Here is a 26590-nt window from a genome sequence, read left to right as displayed (position 1 = left end):
GAACAGGCACAGCCGCATGTTTGCAGGAATTTCAGAATTCCCGATATTTTATATCTCTACCAGTAGTGAAAATCATGTTTCGACAGTTTCGTGGGCATAAAAAAGTTGTTTTGTGGAATATTCAATGACATATTCAGGGGCGGATGCAAGATTTGTGACAGGGGGGGGGGGGTCTGACTGGTCCAGCCGCGCCTGAACGTAAGACTATCTAATCGGAGCGCCATCATCGGTTGGCGCGGAGCGTACAAGAAAATTTTTGGCTTTACAAACCCCCCAGATGGCCGGAAACGGCACTTCCCGAGTATTCTAAGCAGCATGTACCTAGCCTGAAAATATGGATCTCATGTCTGCAATTTCTCAATTGATGAGAAAAAACAATCTATGAAATATGGTATTACATATCAGATGAGTTGAGATGATACAAAAATCATAATGCCTTTAGCCCCCAATCCCCTCCCGTTCCGTCGCCATTGTTTGATGCAGGGCCGGATCCAGGATTCTGGAAGGGTGACGGGTTTGCTCATGAAAAAATCGTTAGCGCATCCTAGCAGCCTACCGCTCTGTTTTGAAACTGTTCGGTCTGAAAATTGAGATCGTTAGGCATTTTTGGCACGTGTAGCACGCGTGCACACTATAGTTCATTTGACAGAAAGACACACCTGGATGACTTGTGAGGATAACCGCTTTTCTGACGTCCTACATGTTTTAAATTGGCGTTTAAATTAATTATTTTTTCTCTCTCTTTTTTTTCCTCTTTTTTTTGGCCAAGAGCAGGGGGTCTGGACCCCCTGGACCCCCTGGATCCGCGCCTGCATATATTCATTTGACTCGAGGCAATATATGAAAACCTGATACCTCGGCTCTGTACAAACGGAGCCAATCTTTTGATAGATTGTTGCGCTAGGTGGAAGCACTGAACATATTTTCAGCAGATATCGATATCGCGCAGCACAACAAGGTTCGTGGTATATGGTCGCAATCGTCGCATCGACCATTGCCATGCCATGCTGTGTGACCATTCTCATGATTACTACAGATATTGTATTTTCTTATTCTGCCAGATGCAGACGATAATTGTGTAACTCTATTTCCCAAATTATTGAACAAAAAATATAAGTGAATCGCACTTATTTTTATTTTTTTATTTGTTTACAACATTTTTTTTACCCCATTCCCAGTGGGGGGCCAGTGGGGGCCAGCCTATTTCATGGGGGGCCTCGGTCCCCCAGGTCCCCCGTAGCTACGCCACTGATCACGCATGGGGCTCTTTCCCTCGAACGCGGTAAAAAAAAAAAAAAAAAAAAAATCAGGATTTTCAAAAAGGGGGGGCCCGGGCCCCCCGGGCCCCCCCCCCCTGGATCCGCCCCTGGTAATTATCTACTGTACTTCAATTTTATAACCAACCATGCACCATTCAATACTTCCGGGTTAAAATGGCCGTGCACCTTCCTTCAGACATTGAACACAGAGACCTATCGCGGAACAGAAGCAGTTACTAACCTTGTGCTTTTTGCTTTTAATCGATGAAGTATTAAGGCCTCTTTGTAGTTATAGTTGAAATATCAGAATTACTGGACTCCTAGTTTATCCAGTTGTTTAAAATACAACAGACGAGACGCAAAGTACCTATGTCCGTACAAAACCACACGATAATAATGGAAATTCCCAGTTGCTGATTTGGGTGTCAATTTATTGAGCAATTACCTTACACCCTCCCGTAACTTGTTTAATGGTACAATAGTGCAGAGTCATATTTCTACATACCGTGCGTACACATACACACAGATGCCAACACAAATCAATACAGCTGTATTGATATGTGTTGGCATCTGTGTGTATGTGTACACACGGAATGGGGTATGCGAGTTAGCATGGTAACGATGTATGTTGAATAATAATAATAATAATAATAACAATAACAATAACAATAATAATAATAATCATCATCATCATCATCATCATCATCATCATCATCATCATCATCATCATCATCATCATCATCATCATCATCATCATCATCATCATCATCATCATCATCATCATCATCATCATCATCATCATCATCATCATCATCATCATCATCATCATCATCATCATCATCATCATCATCATCATCATCATCATCATCATCATCATCATCATCATCATCATCATCATCATCATCATCATCATCATCATCATCATCATCATCATCATCATCATCATCATCATCATCATCATCATCATCATCATCATCATCATCATCATCATCATCATCATCATCATCATCATCATCATCATCCATCATCATCATCATCATCATCATCATCATCATCATCATCATCATCATCATCATCATCATCATCATCATCATCATCATCATCATCATCATCATCATCATCATCATCATCATCATCATCCAATAACTTTACTCAATACTGACTATAAGATCGGTGCTAAAGTTTTGGCAACTCGACTTAAATCTTGTATTTCTTCTCTTGTAGGGTCTACACAAACTGGTTTCATTAAGGGTCGTTTCATGGCGAGAATATAAGATGTATTTTGGATTTAATTGATTATACAACTGACAGTAAAATTTCAGGGTTTTTGTTTTTTTGTTGATTTTGAGAAGGCATTCGACAAGATTAATGGAGTTTTATTCAGAAAACCCTTGCTTACTTTAATTTTGGTGAAGATTTTAGGAAATGGGTTTCTGTACTTTACAATAATAGTATGGCTTGCGTAATCAATAACGGCTACTCAACAGGTTACTTCCGTATTGGTAGAGGAGTTAGGCAGGGATGCCCCTTGAGCCCTTATTTGTTTATTTTATGCGCAAAACTCTTATCACTTAGTGTTTTGCATAATAAGGAAATAAGGGGCCTTTGTGTAGGAAGCTATAATTACAAACTTTTACAGTATGCTGATGATACTGTTTTCGTTTTAGATAGCTCTAGAGGTTCATTACAGAAAACTTTGCAAATTTTAAGTGACTTGAAGGAAGGTTATCAATTATAATAAGTCTGTTCTTTTTCCTCTTGGCTCTTTTGCTCGTGATTGGCCTTTTACTTCATTCAGTGGTAATGCTGTTAGCAGTGGACCAGTTAGCTATTTGGGCATTTTCTTTACGAACAATAGAAATGATTTGTTCGAGCTTAACTATACTCCAAAGTTATCCCGGCTAAAATCATGCCTACGTTCGTGGTCTGTCAGGGATATGACCCCAATTGGCCGGAATTCCATAGTTAAGTCTCTTGCCCTTTCGCAACTTGTGTTTCTATTCCTTGTCTTACCTAACCCTCCCTCTAGTTTTGTTAAAGATGTGGAAAGAATAATCTTCGATTTTATTTGGTGTGGGCGCCCTGACAAAGTTAAGAGGAGTACTATGATTAATATTATTGATGAAGGAGGAATAAGGGTTACACACATTAATAGTTTTATGAAATCCTTTAAATATACTTGGGTTCGCCGTAATTTTTCTGTTAATGAGAGCCCTTAGAAAATATTTTTCACTACCGTTTTAAAGCCATATGGAAATAAATTCTTCTTCCAGTGTAATTTTTCAAAAACGGATATTAGTTTTATTAAGAATATTTTTCTCCGCCAAGTTTTGGATGCTTGGTGTGAAGTATCTTCTGCCCCACCTAATAATAATTTTGGAAATGAGTATATCTGGAATAATTCCAGTGTAAAAATTAACAGTAAGACCATTTTTTATGATATTCTGTTCAAAAAGGGGATTATGAAAATTGCCGACTTTTTTATGTTAATAATAGACCTCTTGATTTCCTTACTTTTGTTAGGACCTACAATATTGGTAATTTTGCGTTTATTCACTACTGGGGTTTAATTTAAGCGATTTCTCGTCATTGGAAAATCGGCTTACAGGATACCGATAATAACCCTACTGTCAGTGAACTCTTACTTGAGAAGATTATGGGTCATTATTCCGTTTCCCAAATACTTTATCCGGTTTTTCTAAAAGGGGTAACCTCTTTGCCCACCTCACTTAATAAGTGGAAGACTGTTTATTCTTTTGAATCTGAGCAGTGGGCGATGTTGTTTAGGATGCCATACAAGAGTATTACTGAAGCACGTTTGCAATATTTTCAGTTCAAATTTTTGCATAGAATTATCCCTACTAAGAAATTGCTTTTTAATATGAATATTGTAGACTCGCCAAATTGTTCTTTTAGTAAGTTACATGAGGAGACTATTGAACACCTTTTTTGGGAATGTAGCCTTGTCTCCTATTATATTTTACATATTGAGAGACGACTATTGAACAAGCAGTTTTTCTTTTCGAAAGAAGATATTTTCTTTGGTTTTCTATGTCAGGAATATAGTCCATATAATTTTCTGATATTACATATGAAGATTTATATTTTTGATTGCTCAAGAAGAAATGTACAACTAGACATGGAAACATTCTTTTATAAGCTTAAGTTTGCTGTAAAAGTTCAACAGTACTGTAAGAAACGCAATTTATATGATGACTTAAAAAACAGTTTCATTCTATATTAATTATTGTGTAACAACAGAATAAAATTTGACATTGTATGTTTTTGTATATATATTGTCGAAGAAATAAACAGGAGGAAAAAATCATAATCATAACAACAACAATAATAACAACAACAACAATAATAAAAATAATAATAATAATAATCATCATCATCATCATCATCATCATCATCATCATCATCATCATCATCATCATCATCATCATCATCATCATCATCATCATCATCATCATCATCATCATCATCATCATCATCATCATCATCATCATCATCATCATCATCATCATCATCATCATCATCATCATCATCATCATCATCATCATCATCATCATCATCATCATCATCATAGCGCAATTTCGTACATTTTCCAAATTATTTACTTTTTCTTGTCTTTTAGATGCAGATTAGTGCGCAACAAAATATCGCTTTTAACTCCATTACACTGCCTAAATCAAAACGACTTTTTCTCTCAGTTTAATTGTTTCTAAACTGCACCCTAACCGTATAGAATCAGAGATCAACGTCTGGAAGCCTTATTTGTAGTTTGGAACAATTTGGTAAAACTGAATATCTTGCCTCATATTAATACCTTTGAAAGGCTATAGCAATGTTGTATGATTTACTTTTGATGTAAATTAACAAAATATTCAATTTAAAAAAAAAAAATAAATAAAAAATCTAGTTTAAAGTGATGCTGTAAATATTTCTAATATAGGCTATAGCATTGTGGTATTATTCATGTTTCTAAAGATATAGCTTGCGGTTCTATTAATTTTCCCTGAAAATTAACAAAATATTCCAATTCGAGAAAACAACAAATGTAGGTATCAAGTGATGTTATAGATACTTCCATAACATAGGTTCCTCCTATTTTCATTAGAAAGATCAGACCTTACCTTTATCTCTCAGTTTCAATGTTGTAGACTCCATTGTAGTCGTTTAGAAGTCAGAGATAAACGTCTCGAAGCCTTATTTGTCATCCGGAACAATTCCGTGAAACTTAATGTTTCAAATGAACTCTTTTGTGATTTTATTCATTTTCGATAAAAAATATTAACATTTTCAAATTAGTTTAAAAATAAAAATCTAGGGTAAAGTGATGTTAATACATCCATGAGTAAGTTATTTTCATGACATTTGGTTTTCCTTAAAACAAGATTCCATTAATACAACGATCAGATCTGACTTTTTCTCTCAGTTTTGAAGTATTTTATACTCTCCCGTAGATGTTTAGAAGTTAGAGATAATAAACGTCGGGAAGCTCTATTTGAAAACGGAACAATTTGGTAAAACTGAATATTTTGCCTCAAATTAACAGATTTGATAGGCTATATATAGCCTTTTGGTTTATTGATTTCGATGTAAATTAACAAAATTCTAAAATTGCAATGAAAATAACAAATCTAGGGTAAAGTGATGTTGCAAATACATCCATGTTAGAATGTTAGACTTGACCGTAGCCGTTTAGATGAAGTGATAAACGTCTGTATTACCTATTTTATATGCGGAACAAACATTATTTTTGCTTCGAATTAATGTTGTTTCTATTACTACAATACTTCTAGGAAAAAGTGATGTTGTAAATTAATACAATTTAGGTTATTTTAATCATAAAGGTTCCTTATGAAAAGTTCTTATTATTTTTATTATGTTGATTATTATTATCATAAACGAAAGTCCTTAGTGTTTCTCTCACTTGGAAGGATTTTAGACTCCATCTTAGCCTGTTAGTATTTAACGTTTCGATAGAGCGTTGATGTAAAAACAGAACATAGGTTCTTCTTAAACATAAGCGATATTACAATGACGTATATATTCACAATTTTTTTTCATCATTCAATGATTTTAAAATCCACTTTAGTTTGAAATTTATAGAACAAAACTATGAAATTTCGTTACTATAACTTCATTATGATAATGACATAGTATTCTAACTATTGTACTATTGATGGAACATTACAGCCGCTTAGGGTTTCAACAGCACAAGCGCATAATCAAAACAATGCTGAGAAGAAAACAACAACAATACCATTGCGTAAGAAGCAGGATATTCTAATTTTTTAATAATTAGATCAAATAAATTTCAAACGGATGCGTTGTTGTAGCGTCATGTTATTTCTATGGGTTAAGAAAGTAGTTAAATGTTGAAGTTCTTGTATCTGCGTCGTATTATTACCTGTTTGAGGTACAAAGTATTCTGTGTTTTTGAACAACTGCCCGGGGAGTCGTCCGCTGTTGTCCGTCACCGGATGCCCCCCCCCCCCTGACGGAGTCAAATGGACTGCTGGCGCCCTTTTCAGCTCTTTACCGCTTTTTACTTAATCGTGAAAGTTATTGACTATTTTATGTCTCTCTCATCTACTTATTGACATTTGTCACATTTTGTTGGTGTAATTTGGTGATGACACCTATTTATTCTTCGTTTATCTGCAAATTAGCCAGGCCCGGAAAGGGTCATTTCCGGCGATCTAGGGAGTATCTTTACTCAAAAAAATTCTGTACGCTACGCGCCAACCAGTGGTGGCGCTCTGCTTAGATAGTGTCGAAAGCGCCCCTACAGACCATTCTCGCCCCTCCTGACCAATACCCCTAGCTCCGCCACTGTCAGACATGAGTAATTTCAACAGCTTTTACCAGTCAACATTATGGGTGAGTTAATGTACGTAGTAAATTAACCTTCACGGGAAAATGATGGCGAGGAACTAACATTTGTTTTGATTTGATTTGATTTGATTTGATTTATTTGATTTTCCACTGGATATATACATGTGGAGGGAAGTCCTCTAAAAAGCCAATTCAGGCTTAACAAGGTAAAGGACTCCCAGGAAAGAAAGAAAGAAAGAACGGGAAAACAAAAAAACAAACAAAAAGCATATATACATAAATGAAAATATAACTAGTGTCTTAATAAAGAATAATTAATAACATACAATATAAACGATGTATCAATACTGAGAAATTACTTCTTTTTTTAGTGCTTTTCTAAATGTTTCTTTAGATGGTTTAGATTTTATAGTAGCAGTTAGATCATTCCATGTCCTCATAGCACGATTCTTTAAACTTAACGTACCAAATGTTGTATTACATAAGTTGTGGTGTGCTTGACCGGCACTTCTAGTGCGGTGACTATGTATGGCGCTGTTAATAGTAAATAAGTCATGAAAGGCTGCAGGAAGTAAGCCATTCCAAGCCTTGTAAAAGAATGTGGCTACATTCAGCCTAACAATATCGTTAAATTGTGTTCACGATATTCAGAATGAGTTATGTGACGAATGACTTTCTTTTGTAGGATTTCAAGAGGGTGAAGATAAACATTATGGGTGCCAGACCAGATTATAGAGCAATATGAAAAATGGGGGAACACTAATGTTTGGTAAAGCATTCTAAGAATATTCTGAGGAAAATAGTGTTTCAACTTAGAAATGATACCAACATTTTTCGCCACAGTGTTTGCAATATTTGATATATGTTCACACCAAGTAAGTTTACTATCAATATAAACTCCGAGAAACTTTATGCTATGTACATGCTTGATAGGCTTACCATCCATTAAAATGTCTTTTTTCCAAGAAAAAGATTTGCTTTTATTGAACACAATGTAGCTGGTTTTATCAAGATTAAGTGAAAGCTTATTAGTTGCAAACCAGTCGTTAAATTGATTCAACTCCATGGATACTATGTCATGTAAAGTATTCAAGTTATTGGATTCGAAAAATATACTAGTGTCATCTGCAAATAAAATAGTTTTTGCAATATTAGAGATATGACAGATGTCATTGATATATATAATGAAAAGAAGTGGTCCTAATATTGAACCTTGAGGAACACCACAGCGGATTTCAGCATAGTCAGACATGGTCTTCTTATACGAAGTATACTGTAAACGTTTTGATAAGTAGCTGTCCATCCAGTTAAGGGTTGGTCCTCTAATACCGTAGAATGATAACTTGTTTAGCAGAATACGATGGTCAATGGTATCAAATGCTTTTGATAGATCTAAGAATATTCCAATACATGTTTTCTTCTTATCAAGGCTATCGTATAATTTATCAATGGCATCTGCCAGGGCAAGCTCAGTTGAGTGACCAGGGCGGAATCCATATTGTTCCTTGCAAAGTATGTCATTAGCATCTAGAAAATTTATTATTCTGTTGGACATGAGACGTTCGAGAATTTTGGAAAAGCATGATAGAATAGAGATTGGTCGGTAGTTCTCGTAGATATTGGATTCTCCTTTCTTAAAAATGGGTAAGACCTTAGCAATCTTCAGCTTGTCTGGGAATACCCCAGTGGTGAACGATATGTTACAGATATGAGTAAGAGGGGTGACAATGAAAGGTAATACCTGCTTAACAATATCTGGCTTGAAATCATCATACCCAGCTGCCTTCTTTGGCTTTAAGCAATGATTCGCAACACGTAAGAGTTCCTCCTCCCTGACAGGGTAGGTGAAAATATAGTTTCGCGTACTATTATTGCTATACATATGGTTGTTTGATTTTGCAGTATGACTGATTTTGCTGGCAAGTGAGGGTCCAAGGTTAATGAAGAAATCGTTAAAACCGTTTGCAATGTCTTGATCGTCGCTGGTTTCGTGATCGCCGTCTTTGAAAACAGATGGGTACGATGATTTCTTACGGTCTTTCTTAAGAACCTCATTGATTACGCCCCAGGTATCATTTACATTATTGTTACTATCTTTGAATTTGTTATAAAAATATAACCTTTTAGAAAATCTTATTATGTGGTTTAACTTGTTTCGGTTTTACTTCTTACACCAACATATTTGAACCGATCATAACTTTAAAATCTTTAGAATACATAGGAATGGTATAATTGCAGCTGAAAGTTGCGCAATTCTTTTCACCGGTGATTTCTTTTAGCGTTTTATGCGTATTAGTATAACCGGCACTGGCTATTACAATAACACTATGGCATGATAAACACAGGTCAGTCTACTGTACGGCGCTATACACACCTCCACCAAAAACAATGGGGGTATTGTACTCAATGTTATGAATCCACACACCAAGTATTAGAGGTATCCACGATTTCCATCGTTAGATATCGTGTAAAGGGTTTTTCAGAGTTTGACCTCTGGTGACCTATAGGAGATTTGACCTCAGAAGCAACAGGATTCTTGTACACAATATGGCAAATCCATATACCATGTATAAAAAGTATCCATGATTTCTACCATGAGAAATTATGTTTTGAATGTTTTCAGGCCTCGACATTTTTTTTTTAATGTACTCACTATTTGGCGACCGTGACTAAAAATCTACTCGCCAAATTCCACTCGCCACAAGGCCTATGATTGTTGTTAAAGTCTCTAAAGTACAGATCTGCAACATCAATACTTTGTATGAACAAAGGTTAGGCAGTTAGGCAGATGCATGGTGTTACGTAATTGCGCATTGGAAAGTCATGTTTCAGTTTGCAGTACTGAAATTTAAACTTTTTCCACCAAAAGTAAGTGTTGAACAAAGTAAACCATGTCGCAGATTCATAAATTAGCAGCTAGGCCTACTGTAATGTCTTAAAGAATTAAAAGTAAAACGTCTGTAAAAACACTTACTAAGATAGCTTGGCTTCTGTTACATTATGTCTCCTATCATAGGCGTAGGAGCCCAATTTGTTGGGGGGGGGGGGGGGCTGGGGGCTGTAACGACTTGCCCGAAAAATATAACCAAAATTTTGCGCGAGTACACCATGTTAATGTGCATATCATATAGGCATGCATTGGTCATTAACATCGCTTGCCAATAACATACAATCATTTGCCGTGTTATTACCCTTCCATATTGGTTATAATAATTGGGGAAGTCGTTACAATTATGATGATAATAATAATATCAGTCTAAACATTGAAAAACACATTGAAAATTATTTTTCATTCAGTAGGTGCCCGAAAAATTCTCAGCATATTGCCCGAATTTTCAAAAACACTTTTGGTTGGGGGGGGGGGGGCTGCAGACCCACAGCCCCCCGCCTCCTACACCTGTGTCTCCTATATTACTAGGTATATACTGTATTCAGTAGCTACTAGCTAGGTGTACGTGAGAGCCTATACAGTATCTTACTGCTACTTTGAACCGCTACTCGATTAGCGTGACTTCGTACATTTTCCCCGTTATTTATCTTGTCTCTCAGCTGCAGATTGATGCGCGAAAAGTATCGCTATTACTCTATTACACTGCCTTAATCTAAAGCAAGCTTTTACGCAATGAAAATATGAGGTTATAAGAGCATCTGTCTTCCAAAAATCCTTGCAGCAACAACAGCAAACTTGTCTCAAACTCCTTAAATTGTTCTATACTTGCGAATTATGACTGATAGCCAGTAGGAAAATGTCTTAAAGGAAATAATTAAGGAGATGTTTTGCCATATTAAATATATTGGTATTCTGACTGGTATTCTTCACGTTGTTGTGTTAACGAACCCTATTCTACCAAACCGTTGCTGGCATAGACAACATAAAATTGCTCACAGGCCTAGCCAGGTTTGTTCAAGTTAAATGAATTAAACAAGGGGCAAGGGGTCAACGATCACCCACAGTATTCAAACAATTACTAAGCAATTAAAATAAGTATGAAAATATGAAATAATATACACAAAGCTCAACTTGACATGGGTAGACCCTCCTACCTAATACATGTACAAGTACACAACGATAATCAGTAAGGGTGACACAACAATAGTGATATAGTATAAGCACAATTATATCTAAATGCAAAGTTGCACTAATAACTAACTGTTTTTGTGAAGTTAAAAGGGAAGGGGTGGGTATACACCGATATCATCTGCATCAGTGCTTCGGTGCAACCTGCGCAACATATAAAGTACATTGTATTAACCTTCGTAATATTAAGTATTTGCCAGAACTTCTCAAGCTTCAATGTTATAATGATGTAGTATTTTAAGTTATACACTTGCGTGTGCTTTCACATAATCGTCGAAACCTGTGCAGCATATATTATTCAGTAAATTGATTTATTATTCAAATACAATAATAAAATAAACCTTTTCAATTATTACTTATATATGTTCCGATTTTAATTACCCACAATTTAGTATAATTAAAACCAATTCGTTAACTTAGAATGTCACATAATTTTAGCATTATGTTTTACAATATTTGTTTTAAATGGAACATCTGTTCTTAAGTTATCGCTCAAAATATTGTAAACAGCAAATGAAAGAGAGAGAGAGACAGAGAGAGCGATGTGTGGAGAGAGCAATTTTAAAACATGCATGTGATTCTGGGAAAACATGTGTTGAAAGTACGGATCCATTAGTATCAGTCCCACCCAGCCGTACACTTTCTGCCAATCAAATCGTCCAGACATAAAGTAATCAAATAGCAATCTTTGATTTCACCAATCAGAAGCCGTCATTGTATAATTAAGTATTTCTAGGTAAACAATATTTGCATGATTTATATTTGATTTTTTTTGTGCTCCTTTTTGAAACAACAAGAAACGAATAAAAAGCCGTGTTTGCGAGTACACCTGAGCACAACAAGAATTCGACAGAATTGAATACCGTTTTGAGATCGTGCTTCAGCAGAACTGTGTTTGACATCATGAAGGCTTTCGGCATCACAGCTTTAGTTTTGCTGTCATCAAGCATCTACTTGGCAAAAGCTTCTTGCTCATCGCTAAAGTGTCCTTCCGGATGGACATCAAATGGTACCAACTGTTACAGGTATAGTGAATAACAATAGTTGTAAAGTACGTTAATGTTATACTCGTTTGTATATTTATTGTTAATTAAACAAAATATGTGCCCAATTAACACCTAACAGCACATCAGTTTACATTACAAACAGCATTGTTTGGTCATGTTGCACTATCATACACAACCGGATTGGAATTAATCCATCTAGTAAGACAATCACATGATAATTAATAAACGATTAATTAAGGAATACTCGACAGGTTTTGATTAATCACATGATATTGGGGCTTAATTAATAATGCCATTCCAATTGAATGGAGGAGGTCTGGCTGTTGTAAAGTTAATTTTTCTAATCCATCTTCTACATTGTTTGAAAGGTGTATTCATTCTTATTCGGCCTCTCAATTCTGTTACCCACTCTATCTCAAAAAAATCTCTAGGCCGCCTACCGCCATTCACAAGTGGCAAAATACTTTTGTCGACATTACCGAGCACGACTGGCGTCGCATTTTTAGTATTCCTTGGAGCACTCTTTCTGAGGCCAAGCTTCAATTCTTTCAGTTTAGATTTCTGCACAGGATTTTAGGTACTAATAAACAACTTTTATTTTTGATGGGGAAGTCAGAATCTCCACTGTGCTCTTTTTGCAAAATTGACGAGGAGTCAACCGAGCACCTTTTCTGGGACTGCTACGTGACGGCAAATTTTATCCTTAATGCCGAAATGCGTTTCTTAAATAAGCAATTCTTTTTCTCCAAACAAGATATCTTTTTTGGTTTTGGCAACGTTAACTGTCACCCTTACAACTTCTTAATTATCCACCTGAAGTATTATATTTTCGCATGCAAGACAAGTAACACCGAGCCAAATATCGATGATTTCTTTTTATAAATTTAAATTTGCTTTGAGCGTTGAAAGTTTAAATTATTTTAACGAAAGCAGCCACGGAAAAATAAAGTGAATTTCCCGGAGCTTAGAAATGCCTTTTCATATTGTCCAAACCTGTTTACGTAGAAGTTTCTTATTTAGCTGTGTGTAGTGCAAATGGTTTCTTTTGCTGTCTACTTACATCATGTGATATTAACTGCAGTTGCTTGAATATGTAACAGACCATACCATTTTTGTTTTTGCAATGTATAATTTTATTGTGTACCATGTTAAGTGATCGTAAATACATATGGAGGAGGAAGAAAAAAAAAGACAATCACATGATAATTAATAAACGATTAATTAAGGAATACTCGACAGGTTTTGATTAATCACATTCAAATGCAAATTAGAAATTTCGACAATTCTAGTTTCTCTTTCTTATTTTAAATGAAAATTGATAGTCATGCTAACGAAGTGTTTTGTTAAAGTACTTTATTGCCAAATTCTGCCAATTTAATATCAGTCCAAGCCATGCCGCTATGTAACTTGAAACTAAGACGTTCTCACGTTAATTTAAGTCATGTTTGCATTATTACTTCAAATTAAAACTTAAAATTAAAACCCCGCCCTGTTTATTAACTCTATCACCGTAGTGGTTATAAAGTATCCTATCTTAATTATTTGTAAAAGGTTTTTCAATGACCCGTTACGGACATGGATGGACGCGGAGACTTTTTGCCAAACGTTTAGTACCTCCGGAGTAAAAGGACACCTGACAACGATTGAGTCTAGCGATGAAAATGATTTCGTGAATGACTTTTGGAAGACCATGAGACCTGATAAACCTGCCTCAGAACAACAGGTGAGTAACATTTCACCCGATACTCATAGCTAGTACAGTAACTACTGTTCATGTTCCACAACCGTGCATCAGTAACTATTGCGCTGTGTTCGCAACACGGTAACATGTGTTACAGGTGGCACAGTAATTACTGCAAAGCTGTTACACGTTGAACTTAAGAGTCCGAACCGGCGGCTGGGTAACGAAGACTACTCCCTAGTTTTATACTGCACGCGAGACTCAAATGGTAGCCTAACTTTTTTCTAATCGTATTAGTGAATCCATTTGATTTGAAACATTCTTCACGGACAGGTGATAGTGCGCAAGTCTCAAATAGATAGAGGTGGGGGAGGGGGGACCTAGATTATCCTTATGGGTAGCTCCACGTCTAAATTAGGCCTTAATATAGCAAGAGTTTACCACGTCAAATACTCATAGACTCCTTGTCCAGTCGCGCATTTCTTTGTCTTCCATGGGAACGTGTAACAGCTATGCAGTAATTACTGTGCCACCTGTAACACATGTTACCGTCACGGTTGCGAACACAGCGCAGTAGTTACTGATGCACGGTCGTGGAACATGAGCAGTAGTTACTGTACTAGCTATGAGTATCGGGTGAACATTTACAATGGAGACGGAACCGGTACGATTTCTCTCAGTTTTGGGAAAACTTCAAGTTTCCCGTTTTCGTAAATTAGAAGTACCCCTTTTTGATAATGAAAAGTATCCCTTTCCAAGTTTGTAATGAAAACTTGTTCTAAAATCGTTCAATATATATTTATTTTATTTTCATATTTTCAAGGTAAAATATTCATAGTATTGACAATTACACCAATGTCATTATTAGTTCATGCTAAGATTAAGACCTTCATTGTCTTAGATTCAGCAATTTTAAAACCCTCCTCCATTACAGGAAAGAAACATAATAAATAGCGAAAAATCATCAAAAACAACAAGTTGAAGCACATGCGGTTCGTTGGTGTCATATTTAGACTTGGTGAAGTCTCAGTAACCTTCCGTTGTGTAAAAAAAAAACATTAAATTTTTAGAATCTCCCAAATGGAATTATTTATTTCTTAACTGTAAGGGGAATTTATTCATCACAGATATGATCTATCACATAGACAAACAATGATGGGTGGGTTTGTGTCTCCTTTAAGGTTGTGTAATTGTCACCATACTAGTATTTGTGAGACAAGACTGGTACTGTATAGTAAATAGCTAATTGAATTTTCATGAAATTTGATTATACATATATCTTATCAACTATGCACTATTTACTGAAGACGAAGAAACCACACAGTTCAACTTTACTGTGATACATGCGAACTTACATCTCATCAAAAAGCTGAGATATCTTACTTTGTCTAGGAGATATGCCTATATATCAGGGTTTTCAAGTCGTGTCAGGAGCCGCCATTTTGTCAACTTGTGATGTCATAGTGCCACTAGGGGGTGAAACCTGTCACTTGGTCTTTGTTTTTCTTTTCATATTTTCAACGTGAACATAAACAGTGTTGATAATAAAAGACCAAGAGCAGCAACACTTCAATAGCTCAGCTAAGCTTCTATTTGAGAAAATTTGTTTTGATTGACAATATTTCTGAGCAGTTTAATGGGATAACGGCGTCATTTCCTTTTGAACCTTCTCGTCTCCATTTTCCTTGTCTATGCTCCTTCTTAGCAGACATCGTTTGTTACAATGTTATAAAGTTCTAAACATTTGTTTTGAAAAAGAAACAAAAATAAAGATAAATGTAATGCAGAACTGTATTGAGGTTTGAATGGATGACTTCATTATAACAGAGTATGAGCCAATGTTATCATTGTAAGATATCATGAGAAACTTTTGTTTATATGAGTTCTGCAGAAACCATTGACCTTTTCCTTCACAAAAATTGATACATTTATAATCAAAATGACACCTTCTAATGTAAGCAGACAACTTGTCAAGGTTACATTTCCTTAGCTATGGTGGTCACAGCGTTTTCACCTTTGAGCAAGTTGACGTCAAATGACTGTCAGAAATGAATTTCCGCTCATTGCGCCGCTACATATCCTGAAATCCGGTGACTTTTTCCCGAAATGGGCTGATTTCAACGGTAATATATTAGCCATAACTACTGTACGGTGTATATGAACCGCTCCTTGTTAGTCCCGAAAAAAAGTTGAAAAACAAATTTAATGATCATTGCATATGATCTGTGGCGTACATTTTATCATAACTGAAAACTCTCCAGAAGGCCTTGTATTGGGCCATCAAGACGACAAAAATACTTTTCCTGAACAACTTTGGTTCACCACCATTCAAACTTTATATCAACAACATGTCAGCAGATTTGTACAAACGCTCTAGGAGGAGTAGCATAATTTTACGTTTGCAGAAAAGACCTCTCGTGACCACAAATGACCTTCAAATTGACAAACTATGTGGACAAAATGTGAACGCATGTATGGAAACTTAACTCACACAAACTACTTACGAAATTCTAGCCAAATCGAATGAAAATTACGAAATGGCAGTCATTCAAACACGGTGGCCAAAGTGACAGAATTTCGGCAGAATGGCATGATCGCTATAGCTCAGCTGCGCTAATAGAGTCCTCGTTATTGCTCATATTATCACTGCTAAAATCAAGCATCGGCATTGACAAGACTGATGTTTATCAAGGAAATGAAAAGTAATGTAAATAAAGAAGAATACGTTAACAATCCAAGCACAATTAGCCTGATGATGTCATACTTACCTAGACTTGCCCAGGTGTCAATACATGTAAAATACATACCATAAACGGTACGCCTTAATGGTCTAAGAACGGGTCTGTAAAATCCCTACGTAAGATCTATGTATAGGCCAGGAAATACTGGATAACCGTGGACTGAAATCTTGGCATTCGTTACATGTTTACGTTTTCTCTTTCAGTCCGTGTGGATCGGTTACAGTGATCGAGATGAGGAAGGAATATTTGTCGGAGTAGATGGCTCTGTCCCGGCATTTACAGACTGGTGGCCAAGTCAGCCAAACAATTATTATGGTGTCCAGGACTGCGGAAGCATCTGGAAGCCAAAAGATAGTGACTTAGGCAAGTGGAATGATTGGACATGCACCAATACATACGGTTTTATTTGTAAGATCGCCTTGTAGAAACACCGAATTAGCCTGGACTTAACGATATATATACTTCTCACCACAGCCTCTCTTCTGCCTTTTTTCTTGTTCTTTTTGTTCGTGTTATAATAAATGATGGAAAATATCAGACAGTCTCTGAAGCACTGACTCCAAATGTTGAAAACCGTGCCCTGTAATACAAAACAATTATATTAAACCATTATCATCTGAAAGCTTCTCTCGATTTATAGATGTCGACCACGATGTATGTATCTAACATTCATTTGCGTCATGGGCTTAATCCCGTAACATTTTATGAGCGGGAAGCGAATGTACAGTTTACTATGAGATAGAGGTATAGAGGAGTCTCATTGCAGCTTGGTAGCTCCATGCTGCAGTTAATTGTAGGCTTATGCCTTTTATTTTAAATATATTAAATACTAAAGTTAAACTAAATGATACTCCTATCACACAAGTAATGAAACATTATCATTTATTTATAGCTGTCAACCTATGGAAACTATTTCTCCATTTTGAATAAAACTGCACCTCTATGGATATACAACAATTTCCAAAAACTGTTATTCTTTATTATTCCAGTATATCTTGGTCTTTATTGATTTGCAGACCTGACAACATGTGTCTCACAAAACAGGGATTTTCTCCAACCCCCCCCCCCCCCACGCATTAAAAAAAGGGATCAAATAGGGAGAATTCGGCAAAATCCAGCTGAAACAAGATAGTGCTCTGAAACATATTAGAGAATCAGCGTTTACACGTTAACTCTACAATATTATAGGTTCCATAAACACTAATTGCAGCAATGACGTTAACGCTGCACAATGACAGCAGCATTTATACATTTATCTCCCGAAAAACGAAGTGGAATCTCTACACTTTCCTAAAGTATATACGCATGGTTCATTACTGATCACAATATATTAAACAGATAATAGTATTAAACGATATTTAACCGGGGAGTAGCAAATAAATTCGTGATTCCGTCAGATTCCCTTAAAAAAAATCCCTGTATAAATCGGGTCGGATCCGGGCAAGTCTGTTTTTGCATTGAGAAAACACCCGGGTGAACCGACCTTTGCACAACCCAAAAAACACCAAGGAAAGGTGTACGATTTGCTTCGTGTTCATTAATTCAACTTATTGGTACGAATTTCAATGGTAACCTTCAATGTGGTCAATAACGTTTGATTCGGTACGGGGTGGAAAAAAGGTGAAAATACGGACTTGTGGGAGGAAACTGTAAGATACGCAGAGCAATAACGTATATGCTACATAAGGCAAACTTATAGTGTGGACAGTTTTGTGAACACCTACACCTGTGGCTTCAGGAATACCATAAACTTTGAGATAGACAAGCAGTGGCGTAGCCACGGAGGGCGGGGGGGGGGGGGGTCGGTGCTAGACTGCCAACCTAGAAAAGCATCGACGCCTCTCAAGAAAAGAAGTCTATAGATACGCCCCTGCAGACAAAGACTCGGTCGAGTTATAGGTGAAATCTTCCTACATTGCGATCTTCTCGCTATATATTATTTTCGGTTGTTGCGCACCATCCTCTTTTGGTGGACGTTGAGAGATGAGAGGAGGGAGCAGCCATGCAGCAGGGAGGAATATACACAAAGTATCGGGGCCTAAAGGGACTTTGCAGTGTCAATATTAAGGATGTCTTTTGATCGTCACCCATCATCTGTCCGTTAAACTTACATCATTCGATCGCCAAATTCGTGCTTTGAACTGACCAGTAAATATCACAGTGTGAACTTTGTCACAATATATAAATACCCCTAGACAACAGATATCGCACGTAAAACGCTATAAGGTGTTAATTAGCTGGACTACGTATTAGCCACCATTTGTCATCAAGCCAGAAGTACTATGGGAATCCATTACTGCGAATAATTAATGCAAAGTCAAAGTATGTTGTCAAAAAATATTGAATATATTGCCTAATCAAGCAACTATTTTATATAAAAAAAACTTTTAATTTGCAATTTAAAATTTAAAATTCAAAATCATACTTATCGAATTTAAAATTAGAAATGTGTTAAATCGATAGCAAATGAAAAGATAAGAAACAAGTAAACAGTTACAAAATGCGTTTGAAAAATGCTTATTAATTAGACAAAACTAAACCAATCTCTCTCTGGCAAAGTCAATACAATAAAATTATAAAGAGAAGAAACAGAAACCCAGATTGAAAAGTACTTTCAAACAGATAGAATAAATCAAAAGAGGGCGGTTTTTAAGACGTTATTCAAATAAAAAAGATCATCGACGATTTACTGCAGTGCTTGCTTTTCAATCTGTTGAATTGCATTAGTCACGGTTCCGCGAAATTGGTTTGCTTCATTTTTGAGGTGACAATAATCGACTACACTCATAAACATTTTAATTTAACATATTTTCGTTTGTCAATTATTTCAATTTTGCGCTGTAATTTTAGCAAATGTGATGTTTATTTCGAATCAAAAGTTTCGTTTAAAGTTTAAAATTTTGGGTTACAAACAGATATCGACACACTACAAATTAGGCTAAAACAGTCAATTAAAAGAAACAGAAATGTCAAATACTATAAACATTATGTCCAAGACATGGGAGTTTCTACTAGGACTGAGCCACGACCCACCCAGACACCTCTCCTCACCCTGACCAAATTCCACTCCTTTATATCGATGCTCAGAATTGATGAAAGCTTGGACTATCAAGGCAAGCAAGCTCTGAAATAAATTTTCCGACATCTGGAAAAATCCATCGATCCACAGAAAAATTTTCGCGACCCGCAATTCTGGGTCACATTCAATAATTTGTGTTATTTCTATATTAGCAATTAGCAAAATAAACTAGTCTATACATGTCATGAAAACAGAGGGCGCAAATAAGCAATATTTATGAAAAGTCAAGCTGACTAGCCTTAGTTAAAAACTAATTACTATTTGTTTTCGTAAAACGTACTTTGAAGTCCAATTGTGCATTTTCTATGGACACATATAAGTAACACTTGTCAGTAAAACGTTACGACTATACATAATCTGTACACACGCATTTTACCTTCAATTGCGTTGTTATCAAAATTCGTTGAGTAAGCATTTACAAGTCAAATTTTTGAAATTAAGGCTTTCAATTTTGCTTTTATATGTAAATATTTTAATTTATGCGTGCCACTCTATTCAAGTAATAATACAGATTTGGTGAAATCTGTAACACACAAACACACATTATGTGAATTGGATATTACATTTCATATGACGCATTTGCAAGTACAATTGTAAAAAGAAACAAACACACATTTTCAACGAATTCGTTTAATGAACAAGTAATTTCACATATCAGCATAATTATTATTTTTTTTAAATTAAGACTTTCAAAAGTAATGGTAAAGATTTTGTTAAATCTGCAGCACACATACATACATTATGTATATTGGTTCTATATTAAATTTCATATGTCGCATTTGCAAGTACAATTGTGAAAAGAAACAAACACATTTTCAACGATTTCTTTGTATTTAAAAGTAATTTAAACACATCAGCATAAATTATTCGAATAAGGAAAGTCTTTGTAACACAATCACTATATAGTCAATTGGACTATTATTATTTGTAGAAAGGTGAGTTAATGTTTTTGGATATAAGTGCTGCAACTATTTGACGTCAATGATTTGTCCATGCTATTCGTATGGGGCTGGCAAACGGTGTCGCAGTAAATATGCCACATGATATGAGCCAATATTATTGTAAACGCAAGTTCATATATAGTGTTAAGGGCCTCGACTGCCCACACGACCAATGAGGTTTAACGGAACCGTTTCACAAGAATATTGTATTTCCTTGGCGTTTTACTGAGGGCTCAGATGGTGATAGAGAAAAATGTCAGTACCCCACCCCCTCCCTCATACCCACCCTTTGAATCAAATCGATGTGTAATTGTTTTCCTTTCTTTAAATTTTTAACTATAAATGAATACAAACATGAACGTGTTATTATATAAACGTTGTTATCATGCCGGTAGATCCACCAACAACTGCGCGCATACATTGCAACTTTAAGCTGAGGTTTCGTATACTTGAAGCTTTTAGATCGTGTATCTTCTTTGGTATAACGTTATAGATCTATTATCATTTAATCAACTCCCTGTGTAATGTTAAATACCGCTATAAATGTTGATACCACAATTTGGCAGAAAGGTTATACATTAGTTTTCTTAACCCGAACATCTGTGCTAAAATAGAAGCCAAATTTGTTGTAAACATAGAGAGAGAAATAACCACAGAAAACAATTCAAACCCTTTATCTCATTATGCTGAAAACATTTACTGAAGGTCTTAATCACATAATGTCGGTTCCACCCAGCCGCAAACTTTCTGCCAATCAAATCAAATCAAATCTAAACAAGAGGTAATCAAATCAAAATCTTTTGATCCCAAACAAACAGAAAATACCGTCAGTGTAAAATAAGTATTAACGAAATACACTCCAAGAGTTAACATTGCGATGAAGATGCTTGTGATGAGCTACTCCTTCAAAGAGCTGAGAAAATGCATTTTTGAGAGGTATTAGAGTTGAAAATGGAATTCATTCATCCACAAGATTTCAGACTTTGGGCAAGTCTAATAATGACATTGTTTTCTGTTTTCATTCCTTTGCATATTTTCTTTGATAGGCATCATCCTTGTAACTCTTGGTGTTCAAGTATTGAAGGGTTAATATATTCTTAGGTAACAATATTCGGACGTTATTTCCATTAACAGGGGCGGATCCAGGATTTTGAGAAAGGGGGGGGGGCCGACATCCCGATGGTAGCACTTTAGTGATCTGCGTCCTGGGGGAGGGGGACAACCCCTCCCCCTTGGAAATTTTTGGTTAATTGTGAGTGTTTAGATGCAAAATGGTGAAACATTTCGCCAAAAACTAGAAAAACCAGAAACGTTGCAGACACGCTTTTTGGGGCACATATTTTTTCTCGATAGACACATATTTAACAACGCTCAACAGTGCATGTACAATGGATACACTATTATTGCGTCGATTCGTTTTTTCTTTTGCGCGAAAATTATGACACCAGATTCACCCCAAGAAAAAACATAAAATAAGATATATTCAATGAGATAATTATGATATACTTATTAATGAAAGGGGGGTGTAGGCGGTTTTACACTATCTAACGCAACGTAGTCGCCAAGAACCTGAAGTATTTTTAAGGGAGGGCCCGATAATAAGCGGAAACGGATCACCGACCAAAAAAATATCGGAATTTGTGGACTATTTCTTGCTTCCTATTGTATTAAAACAAAGCACCTATGTGAAAGACACAAATCACATTCTGAAAATTGTGGAAGCCACCCCGTTACCAAAAGCAGTAGTACTTGCTACACTCGATGTCGTCGCCATGTATACCAATACTCCCCAAGAGGAGGCATTAGATATATGTCATGAAGTCTATGAAAAGGCGGAAAAAACGAATATGGAATAAATAAAATATCTTCCATATCCATGCGCAAACTAATTGAACTTATTTTTAACAAGAAACTGTTTCGAGTTCAATAACCAATTCTATCTACAAAAGATCGGTTGCGCCATGGGTAGCCAAGCCTCTCCGGAAATCTGTGATATCGTCATACATAGACTGGAAAACCAGATTTTACCGACAGATAATAAAATCTTAAAATGGCTCCGCTATAGAGATGAAATTCTATTGCTTTACGACGGTTCACCTCTGGAACTTGAACAACTAGTAAACAGGTTGAATGAAATTCACCGCTTCTTAAAGTTTACGGTAGAAATATTACACACCGAGGTAACATACCTAGATTTGAAAATCTTCAAAGGTCCAAGGTTTGAAACCAATGGGTTATTAGACACCAAAGTCTACACCAAACCCACGGAAACCTTCCAATACCTCGACAGAAACTCTGCACACCCAATTGCTAATTTTAAAGGCTTCATTAAAGGGGAAGTCTTACGATACGCACGTCTATGTAACAATGAGACTGAGTTCTTACAGAAAAAGAATGCGTTCACAGAGAAACTGTTACTCCGTAACTATAAGAAAGAGGAAATTGCCTCAGCCACGAAAGGCATAAAATTTGAAAACCGTGGGCAATACCTCACTACCAAACCTAAACAAAATGAACCACCAATGGTGTTCCAGCTTACCTATACACCCCATATCAAAACCACGCACTTGAAAAATGTACTTTTGAAACATTGGCACTTAATCTCGCAACACGCGGACAGGGGCGAAGCGAAGGTTTTTTTGTTGGGGGGTGTGGAGGATTTGATTTGCCGACGGATCTGGAAGTGGTGACTGAAATGGGGACACCCCCTCCCCTTTGGAAAATTTTTAGTTTTGAAACGTCCTTAGATGCAATCTGGTGCATATTTTAAGTCAAATTTGGCACCGTAGAATTTCCATTTCGATATTATTTTTATGGCAGTCGGCAGAAGAAGAATTAATTGGGACCAATTATCGAACTGTGTTTTCTCTTTCACCGATCGTTGAAATAGTGAAACTTCGTGATGAAAATGTTCAGAAAACTTTCCGGTAATGAGAAATAACAACATTCAGTGATATACAAGCGTACAGTTCGTGAGCCGTGTCCTTAAGTTTTCCACGGAGAACAATGACATCTGCGATGACGTCATTCTGAACAGAGGATAATAACAACACGTTGTCACACGATAGCACGACTCATGGGCTGCGGCCTATACGGAAGCCTTTAATTCCATTTCTTTCACTGAGTTGCCGGCGATTCTTGCACTCGTCTAGCTGAGCCTGGCTACAGTAGCTATACTGACGGCCGTGACATTATCAGTTATTTGCCGAGAGGTTTTTAACTTGCAGGCGTCAGGTGATTGGATTGGTGAATGAGTTTATCAGATGAAGAACTGGAAAATCGAAATAACCGATAAAGAAGCTCCCGTTCTCCTTTTCTCTATTCAGCTTTCCTTCTTTCTTCCCTTTCCGCTCTCTTCACCTTTTCTCCTTTTGCCGACAGACCCAAAATTTGCCGACAGCGACCAAATTATTGGGGAATGTGACACCCCCCATACCCCTCCCCCGCTCGCTACGCCCCTGCACGCGGAATTATCCAAACTGTTTCCAAAAGAACCGATTCTAGCATACAAAAGGGCCCAAAATCTCAAAGATTTACTTGTTAACTCAAGGTTTCATACTAACGAAGAATCAGCTGACTCTCAAGGTTCACACGAAGCTCTTTTAGATGCTCTTATAGCTGCACTATGAGTCCATAAAAACTCGTGCACAGAAAATAGATGCATTTTGAGAACAAGACGCCCAGGTCGAATATAAAATATTCAAAGGCTACTACTGATGAAGCTCCTATAAAGTTTGAGAGCAGAAACCGGTCTAGTTGGTCATAAGAACCTACACTAGTCTCTCCTACTATTAACAGTACAGTCAATTCACCTAATAGGTGCAATTATGTTTCACCACGAGGAGCATGCTATAAGTTCATGTTCCTCTGGCCCTCCCTTAAAAATACTTCAGGTTCTTGGCGACTATACGTTGCGTTAGATAGTGTAAAACCGCCTACACCCCTTTTCATTCAGATAATTATGATATACTTGCTAACTGTGCATTGATTTTCCCTGACAGTAATAGTCAGCACTATAGTACTGAGCCGTATCTAATTAATACGTGATGTCGCGTAGGCCTGATAATTGCCTTAGTTTCAAATTTGGAATAAAAACGATCGCGTTTCAGGGAGGAGCAGCTGGATATATATTAGGCTTTTCTTTCACCAAGTTATGCCTATTAGGAATTTGAAGTACTCCCACATAAAAAAACGCAACTGATTTCTAAAAAGGGGGGGGGGGGGGCCGGGGCCGGGTCGGCCCCCTGGATCCGCCCCTGATTAATAACACTGCTTTCTTTAACTGTGTAAATAAGGACTAAAAAAGGGGGAACTGGGATGTTTCACCTTCTAATATCACTACGACGTAAACATAATGACGGCCACGTGACTTTTAAACCATTATAAATTTGAAACTGGAGAAACGTTATTTTTAGCTTTTTGAAGATTCGTTCCTCACATCCACCATTTACTTTATAGAAGTGTAGCACCTAGTTGAAAGACTAGTCTCTGATGATGACGTAACCTCGAGATACATCAGATCAAGGGAAGCAGGATTTAAATTTTGCGACAAGTCGCCAGCCTTTGCCAAGATATATGACACAAGTATGTTAAAAATGAATACAAACACAAAGTTTTGTCCTAATCCGCAGGGTAAATACTATCTATTCACCATAACGATAAAAGTGAATTACGATATGCATAAAATAAAATAAAGTTAAAACATGGCAGTTGTCATGGCCTAACACTAATGGTCTACTAATATACCAATTCAAGGGGCACGCCCATCTCATCTAGGTAGAATGATCCCTCAGTCTACGAATGGCGTCTACTAGTGAGGGTACATCAATTGCGTTCCTTGGTTCACAGGACAAGGAGTGGGGGCTCCGGCGTCTGAAAGTACCGACTAAGGGGGAACATATACCAGCACAGTCTCTCGATAGGGTGCCAACTACTTCAACAGTATCAAAATACTGTTTAGAAATTAATGTAATCAATTTCTAACTATATCGTACAGTTCGTCCCTACTGCAGGTGTACGGCAGCTTGGAGTGTCTTGGTGAATAGTCACCATACATTGCTAATATTGCCAACACATTACAAAGTAATTAAACAAGGGGCAAGGGGTCAACGATCTCCCACAGTAATCAAAAGCAATTAAAATAAGTATGAAAATATGAAATTATATACACAAAGCTCAACTTGACATGGGTAGACCCATCTACCTAGTACATGTACAAGTACATAACGATAATCAGTAAGGGTGACACAACAATAGTGATATGGTATAAGCACAATTATATCTAAAAGCAAAATTGCACTAATAACTACCTGTTTTTGTGAATTAAAAGGGAAGGGGTGGGTATACTCCGACATCCTCTGCATCAGTGCTTCGGTGCAACCTGCGCAACATATACAGTACATTGTATTAAACCTTCGTAATATTAAGTATTTGCCAGAACTTCTCAAGCTTCAATGTTATAATGATGTAGTATTTTAAGTTATACACTTTGGTGTACTTTCACGAAATCATCGAAACCTGTGCAGCATATATTATTTAGTAAATTGATTTATTATTCAAATAGAATAATAAAATAAGCCTTTTCAATTATTACCTATATAAGTTCCGATTTTAATTACCCACAATTTAGTATAATTAAACCAATTCGATGAAATTTATGTAACTTATTATACAGGTATACATCACTAACTATCTGTTCTAATTGTAATTTCTCGTTCAGCATATGCAATTAACCAATTTTTAGAAAGAAGCATTTTCAACAATTGTTTTCTTTTTATGTACATGTTTAAATTGAAATGTCTGTAGTTTAATGAAGAATGTAATTTATCCGGTACATGTCATTAAATGCATCCCTGGTTATATATATATATTGTATAATTAATGTAGGAATCTGACAAAAAGGCGAACAGCTATAGGCTAATAAGTATAGACAATGCAACCGTAATACATTGGAACAA

At 36.4% G+C, this 26590-nt stretch overlaps 1 protein-coding gene across 1 annotated transcript; it reads left to right on the top strand.

Moving 5' to 3' along the window:
* Positions 1 to 12001: 12001 nt before the first annotated feature.
* Positions 12002 to 17091, top strand: LOC139967232 (echinoidin-like). Its single transcript, XM_071970848.1, has 3 exons — positions 12002 to 12209; positions 13743 to 13914; positions 16817 to 17091. Exons 1-3 carry the CDS (start codon positions 12088 to 12090, stop codon positions 17036 to 17038), a joined length of 516 nt encoding a protein of 171 aa, XP_071826949.1. The 5' UTR covers positions 12002 to 12087; the 3' UTR covers positions 17039 to 17091.
* The last annotated feature ends 9499 nt before the right edge of the window (positions 17092 to 26590 follow it).

Source organism: Apostichopus japonicus, chromosome 1 (genome assembly GCF_037975245.1).
Source record: "Apostichopus japonicus isolate 1M-3 chromosome 1, ASM3797524v1, whole genome shotgun sequence".
Lineage (NCBI taxonomy): Eukaryota > Metazoa > Echinodermata > Holothuroidea > Aspidochirotida > Stichopodidae > Apostichopus > Apostichopus japonicus.
This window is presented reverse-complemented; position numbering and strand designations above follow the sequence as displayed.